The 9,204-nt window shown below is 30.3% G+C and overlaps 1 protein-coding gene across 14 annotated transcripts in view; it reads right to left on the bottom strand.

The window, feature by feature from the left end:
* Positions 1-508: 508 nt before the first annotated feature.
* Rdgb (retinal degeneration B) overlaps positions 509-9,204 on the bottom strand; it is a 73,690-nt gene continuing 64,994 nt past the window's right edge. For 9 of the 14 annotated variants that reach the window (XM_083100426.1, XM_083100428.1, XM_083100431.1 and 6 more), the window contains one exon: positions 3,387-7,456. In XM_083100426.1, the coding sequence (XP_082956552.1) occupies positions 7,324-7,456 (133 nt within the window). In that variant the 3' untranslated portion in view covers positions 3,387-7,323. Of the gene's footprint in view, positions 612-3,386; positions 7,457-9,204 lie in introns of those variants that run through there. The other 5 variants (XR_014439067.1, XR_014439068.1, XR_014439070.1 and 2 more) reach the window with 3 other exon arrangements.

Here is a 9,204-nt window from a genome sequence, read left to right as displayed (position 1 = left end):
TGATTAAAAGAAAAGAAATCATTAATTTAAACGTTATAAGAATAAGAATCTAGAGAATTAATCTAGAATTAATTATTTAAAATTATTTGATTTATTTTATTTTGCACACTGTTCGAATTGAAATTTTTTAAATCTTGCTGATATCAGGTTCGATTCGTCTCGCGCGCGCGAACGGTACCCCAAATTATATGTGTTCGCACATTTAACACAAACTCCAATAATGCATGTATTTTATTATTTATAAATATAATCGTTCGTAATCACATTTCAATAAAAAAGGTCGTTATATCCATTTAATTTTCAATAAAGAAATATATTTCTTAATAATGGAAGAACATGTTTTGTGATGTGCATATCAATTTCGTGAATTGAAGATAATGACGAGGGATAATTGTCGTTGATTTATTACTGAAATCATTGCTATCGGGAATAGTCCGGAAGATCCAGGATTCGTTCCCTCCTACAGTGAAGTTCCCGACGTTCAATGGATCACTTAACTTTTCTTCGCAGATTGATCTTGCGAAATCTGATGTAGAAACAAGATGTTAATCGTTCTCCATTTTTAAGATCGCTCCTCTTTTTATCGGATTACCGGTATGTCACTCGCGTATCTGCAATTGAATATTCTGAATATTATCGATTTATTTATTCGTCGCGTTTTATCGCGAATTTTAAATCGCGATTTATCTTATAAACATTCGCAAGTAAATCGGTCGGTGAATTGCATATTCACAAACATTACAGACCTCAAATGTTTGTCGAAATATTTTCGATTTTCTATATTTACGTGATAATAATTATATCGCGTACGTGTCTATTGAGAGCTTCGATTATTACATTATAAAAATTATACGTATCGCGATCAAATATTTCGCATATTATCGACTTATTTATTCGTCGCATTTTCTCGTGAATTCGAGTCGCGATTTATCTTATAAAGATTCGCAATTGACTCGGACAGTGAGTACTGTATTCGTAAATATTACAGTCATCAAATTGTCTGTCAAAATATCTTCGCATTTATGTGATAATTATATCGCGCGCGATTATAATGTCTATTGAGGCGCTTCGATTATTATATTATAAAAGGTATACATATCACAATCGGATATTTCGAATATTATCGATTTATTTATTCGTCGCGTTTTCTCGGGAATTTTAAATCGCGATTTATCTTATAATTTAATCGTTGACTTATACATTGAAGCTTTGTTTATCTTTCCACGTCTTTAAATATTGTTTTTAATAGTTCGTGCAAAATGCTGGTAGTGCAAATATTTTCTTCTATAATTTAAAAGACGATCGATAACTTTATTAATGACTGTTTTAAACGTGATTCTTTACATTATTTAAATCTTATTAAACTCTACAATTACATCGATTATTAGAGGGACTTTGAAAATCATTCGTTCTGTTATTTTCTATTAATCGTGGCCACAACGCGATTTTTAATTATATTTTAAAGCTTATAGAGCTCATTTTATCTTATTCAGTTAATCATGCGCGAAATAGGATATTTCTAGAAGTTTATTTCTATCTTTTCATTTTGAATATTTCCTTTGATAATCTATACAAAATGCGCCAGTAATGCAAATACTTTCTTTTACAATCAAATAAACTATCAATAATTTTATTAATGATTCTTTTGATCACGATTATTTACGTTATATAAAACTTATTAAATTCTATTATTGCATATCTATTATTAATAATAAATGTCGCGTAATTAATCTTCGCTGATCAGTCTCGTCTGGACTATGTAAAAATTTTTAGTAAATTTTATATTACACGTATATTTTGGATATTTTCGTGTAATAAATTATTCCATGTAATAAATTATTTTGTATTAAATTTCGAATTATATTTTATATTAAATTTGTATTATATTTTATCATATATTTTGTAATATGTATTTAGCATTAATAAATAATCATTAATAAAAATATTAAAAAATAATGTTAGCTATATTAAAATGGAACATATGAATTCTTTATATTTTATATAGAGGAAGAGACTTAAAATATTTTGCAACGTTTATATTTTTCGAGTCTTAATTATAAAAACTTCAGAAGAATCAGTGATTAATTCTATACATGTATTAATAATTAAATTTCTAAATAATTAAAAAAATGATTGATAAATATCAAAGATCAGTTTACTGCTAATTAAGAAGATTTATAGGATTACGATTAAAAATGTTTTTATCCCACAGCAGGCATTTTGTGTTTTGTAAATAAAAAGATATAAATATGACAATGAATATAGAAAAATATTTATTTCATCTTTGAATATTACAGTATCTTTCGCGATTGAATAATTTATTTACTATCAATTTACATACATAAGTATCTTGTTATAAAGCACTGATGCTACCGGCATTTCGTTCACATAGCACGGAACAAAACCAGAAATTGTGCACATTATATATTACCCTCTGAGAACATTCATGGACTTTGGCTTCGTAGTTCATGTCCACGTTTTTAATGTCCATAGAGGGAGTATCGCTTTCAGGGATCACCTAAAAGCAGGCCATGACTTCTCTCAGTCTTCTCTCTGATATTATTTATATTGTCAGAGAGACATATATGTTACCCTCTGAGAACATTCGTGGACGTTGGCTTTGCAGTTCATGTCCACGTTTTTAATGTCCATAGAGGGAGTATCGCTTCCAGGGATCACCTAAAAGCGGGCCATGACATCTCTCAGTCTTCTCTCTGGACGTGACGAATTCTCGATTAGGAGTGTATTTTAAAATTCTATCCAGGTAGAGGGATATTTATTTGACTAAACAGGACAAAAGGAGCAAAGATTTCTTTATTCCGATTGATCAATTAGGCTACGATCACCAGAAATGCTTCGAAGCACTCGATTGGCCAATCAGAATAAAAAGAGTAAAAATTTCTTTATTCTGATTGGCTAATTCAATGCTTCGAAACATCTCTAGCATCTTCCCAGCCGCAACAAAAAGTTACACTACTTTCACCGCGATTTATCATATTTATAAATTCTATATATATCTTCGAAATTTTTAATTAAATGTTCTTAAAAATCTCCTGCTTTTATGTTTACCGATTTGAACATTTACAGAAATTTATATGTTAAATATCTTGAAAGTTATATTACATATATTCACTCAATAATTCGAGAATTTGAACACTATTTACATAACTGATAATTTACATTTAGCCAATTTGATAATTTGAATATAATACATGATTTATAAAGAATTGATGAATCTTATGATATTACATATATTTATTTATCATTTTTATTTTAAGTCCTCCAAAGATCTTGAGGAGATTTCTGCTTCAAAAGTATGAAAAGATCAATAACAAAAATGTGAGATTTACAAATAATATAGTAATAACAAAAGGAGAAAACGGATATTTAAACCACAATGACTTATCATTTATTAATGTCTCCAATGAAGGAAGTGGAATACAGTGTTGTCCGCTAAGAGTTTCTCTTTCCCTCATCTCCCTTTGTTTAGAAAAGGAAACGAGATGTCTCCTGTTGCGGCGAAGAAATTTCACGGAACCGCTCGTCTCAACATTATTATATACATATATGTATATATAAAACAATTGTTACACACTAGAGCGAGAGCGCGTAATACAAAACAATGATCTCCAGTTAGTTTTTATTATTACAGTATCGCATCACTTTTATGTGTACTCTAATAAAAATATAATTCTCATTACATCGATCAGTACACACAGTGATTTCGTTCGCGCGCGCGCGTGCACGCATTTCCTTCTATATATAATGTATAAGTAAAATATCTTTTGCAGTCGCTCACCTATCTTTAAGGAGTGTCCGTCAAATTACGCGTCTTTGTACAAGTGTTTTAATTTAATAAGCGAATGAGATTCATTTTTTCTCTCGCCTAGCTTTATAAAGATCTATCTTTATCGCGTTAACAATAACACAGATATATACTTTTTAGATTAGATATAATTACCAGGTAATATTTAATTATATTTGGCAAAGTAATTTTCTTTCACAATCAAATTTAGTGATCATTATTGTTTAGCCTTATAAACTTTTATCATATAATAATGATTATATAATAATGATCAAATCTGATTATGAAAGATTAATTAGATTATGAAAACTAGTTAGTCAAATGGTGCATTAATTTTGCTTGTAATTGACCTTAATAGCAAATAATCCGATTATGATAATTATCTTTAATTACTCAATTTCATATAGAAAAAGAATAGTCGATCTCACAATCAGAGAGTGACTAATCATTGCAAAAGAAATGTCGATGCAATCTTAAATTAAGATTTTCTCTCTTTTTGCTTTCTATTCTCATCATTGACGATATTAACCTATTTAAGTCAGAATCTTGAAAGATTTCTTTGCTAACGAGATTGTCTATAAAATTTGTCATTCGCGACACACGACAGACTGAATTAAAATGGGAGATGAAACGCATTTCTTTCCGACACGTGGATTTTACGGACACCCTGTAAAAGAATACATATATACATACGTATTACGCGTACTACATATACACATACATTCGTGTATGTTTCCAAATTCGTAACTTGTATACATGTGTGTATTATTCTCTTTTATATTTTTAGATGTAAACGTTTGTATATATATATAATGTATATATAGAACTATTCCATGCCATATTACAACAATACAAACAGTCAATGTTTAATGATAATGTTGACTTGCGTAATGCAAGCACCACAACTAGTATAGCAGTTTGAGCAATACGTAATGCTTTCTTCAAAATCGGGAGATTAATATGATCCGAGAAGATCGTCGAATGTGACATAAGACGGCAACAAATCAATCTCCGCGCTCGATTCTGTTCTACAGAGTGTCCCGATCATTGGCACAAAGTTATCTTGTCTCTTATCTACTTTTACTTTAATATTCATACGTAATTTGAAAAGTGTAAATATTTTCCGCAACAGAATTTATATTTATTTATCTCTTCTTCTCTCGAGATTTAATAATAACAATAATCTTAGATAATATAATTATTTTTCTTTAAATTAAAATTATATATTTTCAAAAATAATATAATGATTTAAGATTTGATGATCTGGAGATCTAGATTAAAAATTAATTATATACCTGGCAATTTTGAGTGGAAAGAAAATAAAATCGTCAGTGAAATTTCTTTTCTAAGAAAGAAATCAAAATAATTTTACAGCAAAAATTTCGTCATTGACGCAAGACTTATGGGACACCGTGTACATGGAATCGAGCTCATAGGAAAGAATTTATCATTTCGTAACGTGATTATAATAGATTTAAGTTTAATGAGAAACATACTGGATCATGATCGATCCCATTTCTAGCCATCGTCGATGCGATCGAAGCTGAGACAGATAAACCTTTTTTTTCTTTCTGCAAGTACAATGCGGAAGAATTTACAGGCATAAGATGAATAGAAATGTGGAATTTTATATAGTCAGAAATCAGAGGCATCGATTCATTTCAGTTCCAAGTCGTTTATCATATCACTTTCCTCGACGAAGCACCTAGCAACTAATCACGTAAATGACATTTCACGACTTTCCCTAGCGTTATTCACGAATAACAGTGGTTATTTACATAGCATCTAACATTATTTACATCGCCAGCTACAACTTTACGCGACTATGTAATAAGTATAAGGGAAATAGCTTTGTACCGCTTGTCACGCGCGCGTCTAATGTTGATGCTTCGTCTTATAAATGAATGATACATCTTCCATCCTTCCAATTAAATGCACAAATACTTGTCGACATACGCGTTATTTTCAAAAATTTATTGTTCTGTAAAGGATTGAATGAAAACTCATTTATATTTATCTTATAGAGACAGTAATATAGAAAGATCTTTCTCTTTCTCAAATCAATATTATTATATTCGCATTATATATATCATCTCACTTCTGATTATAAATAATCGTATATTTTCAAATTACCATTACAAAAATATTGCGTCTTAATTATTATCTTCGATATAAATATTTATCTCAGTCGATTTAATAAAATACACTCTCTCAGTCTGCGTCACGGATAAATAATATTTAATATTATGACATACTATAATCTTCTTGATGCTATAAATAAAACTGTGAAGTCAAACGGATAAAAAATCGCACGCGTACAACAAGTACCATCTATCAATCAATGTGTTACATCCTCATATTTTAAAATTGTCTTTTTTTGATATATATTTCGCGCGAGGAGAAAAGAGCCCTGAAAGAAGTTGGCGCGGACCTTGCAGAGCATTACGTATTACATTTCTTTATAATGTCTTTGGCAATGAATAGAATACTAACAGATCTTAATACTAATTATACATCTAAGCGTGTCTCGGTGTGTGTCACACAGATAACATTACGTCTTCTTAATAACAACAGGGGGACTCAGGTAACAGTTTCAACAAGTTATTTTCTCGCCGCATTATTCCACTAAATAAAATTCTATTGTTTTAACTTATATCTATTCTTATTTTTCACTATTATATTAAAAAGAAAATTAAAAAAATACATATTTGAAATAAATAAATATTTTTGTTCCATAAATAAGCGTAAAATGAGATTACTGCGATAAATTGTAGTATAAAAATGGTATAAGACATACAAAAAAATATATATATAAAAGTAAAATTTTATTTATTGGAATAATACGAGAGATTTGCTAGTCCCGTATAATAAAAGTCATATAATAGGAGCTATACAAGAATTAATTTGAAACTAAAAATCTATACAATACAGAATTTGGAATCTATGTAAAAAAGAGATTATAAAATCGAACAGAGGAATATTCCATATCTAATTTCTCGGATCTGTAAGGAATAACTAAAATTCTAAAAGGAATAAGTAAAATTAAAAAAGAAATAAATAAAATTTTTTTGACATCAAAAAACCTTAAGACTAGCACTCGCGTGAAACTAAAAGTATTTAAGATCAAGAAGAAGAATAAAAATCTATAATAAAAGCGTATAGAGAATATTCTTATCGTTATATATAGAATATATACATAAATTTACGAAATTCTAGACCAAAGATTTACGATATGAGGAAGATATCACGAAAGATGGAGCGGTAACGCCTATGTTATCGAAGATCTATAAAGAACAGAGAAGAGTAAAAAGAAGAATATATATAATCAGAAGATCACACAATCTTCACGAGATTAACGAGAGGGCGTAAAGATCTATATAAGATCTATATTACTTGGAGTAAAGATCCCGACGAAACGAGGGAACAGAATAAAGGAGGATACGGAACCGAGAATCGTGTTCTTCCTTCGCGGGGAGCTACCGCCGGGACTCGAAGAACGAGCGGCAGCGCGCGAATCGTCAAAGTTTCTCAGTCGCCGCCGATCGGTGAATGTTGCTCGATCCTGGACCCACGCTCGTGGATCGTTCCAACGGGAAGGGCGTCTTGCCCAAAGGTGGCTGCGAGATCGCACGCTTCGCCGTCCTAAAAGAGCTGTTACAATATAATTTAATTAATAAACTATCACAAATTTCCTCCTCGAGATAACCGACGAACATCATTCTTCCCGATACGAGAGACCGATTTCATTTCAAAGAATTTATTTTCAAAGATAAAATATACTTTAGAGTATATCCCTTGATCAAATACATTATATATTATATTAATATATGTATATTAGTTTTTTATAATAAATTTTATGATTAATTATGCACATAGAAGATGTATAATTATTTATTTTCGACTTTTCTCTGTTAGAAACTTAAGATCGTATTAGGAAGAAAAAAGGTTCAAGCATCGAATTCCCAAAGTTATCTCGATAACTTTATTGTTTCCATGCGTATTTTTTTTTCGACGTATTGTCATTTGAATCAGCGCGATTGACAGTACGTGTAATACGATTATTAGATGATTGTTAGATTTCGTATTGCATTCTTGAAACTATTCGCATGTCTAATTATTGATTGCGTGCGACAGAAACGGATTGTAAATTAATTTCGTAAGAAATAGAAGCTTCTCCAATTACGGATTAAACAAAAAATTACGTGTACACAATAAAAATGATACAAGTATCGATAATGGAGAAAAAATATCGACTTATAGATTAATTAAGAAGTAATTACAAATTAATTTAAATTATTTAAAATTTCTAACTATGCTTTTATCATCGAGCAATATATTACGCAATCCGTTTCTATATCGTGCGACGTATTGTGCAATAAGCAGCAGTGATGTATCTTTCGTATTTGCTTATCACATCAGGATGAAAGCACGATAATGCATTTATCCTTCCTTTATCATAAATTAGAATTATAAGATTAATATTAATAAATATTAGGCTGAAAATAATTAATGATTTGCTGTCAATGCACATTATTCATTTCTGTTGTTGTTGTAACTAAAACACATATTTTTTCGACATCCTGTACACAAATGATATCAATAGATATTTACAAGATGCAAGAAAAAATATGAAAAGACGTATCTCTCTTGGATATTTGAAAGTTTCCTTTCTTTCCATTAAAAATTTTAATAATTCGAAAATTTTTTTTTCACGATATCTTTTAATCTTTTCAAGTCAAATGTTTGAGCAATTAAATCCAGAAATTAAATACGATAAGGTAATATGAGGTAAAGATTGATCGAGAGAGAGAGAGAGAGAGAGAGAGAGAGAGAGAGAGAGAGAGAGAGAAAGAATGTAAAATCTTTTTAAATTTATTTTTCACCCTCAGTATTTGACATATTTATTGAAATGTTATCTGAAAATTCGATCAAGAGCACTCTATGCTTTTCATATATTTTGCCATGCATCCCATAAAGAATAGTGCGCTTCGTATTGAAGTTTAACTCGCTTGCGAGTGAAGTGGACACAGATCGCCATTGAAAGCGGATGAATGAGAACAGCACAGCACAATAGGGAAAGCGGTGTTTTACATTTGTACTGCTGTGGAAAGCGTGACGTAACATCCGAAGCGTTAATGGATAATGAATCAGATGTAGACGGAAGACACCTGTCCGCCCTATAGATGAAACAGCGAGACGATTATTTATTATTCATTGTTCTTGAAAATGACAGAGCGGAAGGAAGGGGAGAAGAAAGAAATCGTGGCATTATAAAGCACTCAATTAAGCGAAACGCATCTGAATTCTGTCCAAGCTTATTCGTTATTCAATCCTAAATAGCTCTGGCAGATACCTCTGATTGTAAAACAAAAAATTCATAATTTTATAGATTTTATATC

This window comes from Camponotus vicinus, unplaced genomic scaffold, assembly GCF_025532165.1.
Source record: "Camponotus vicinus isolate PSW18456_S1 unplaced genomic scaffold, iyCamVici1.0 SCAF_5, whole genome shotgun sequence".
Lineage (NCBI taxonomy): Eukaryota > Metazoa > Arthropoda > Insecta > Hymenoptera > Formicidae > Camponotus > Camponotus vicinus.
This window is presented reverse-complemented; position numbering and strand designations above follow the sequence as displayed.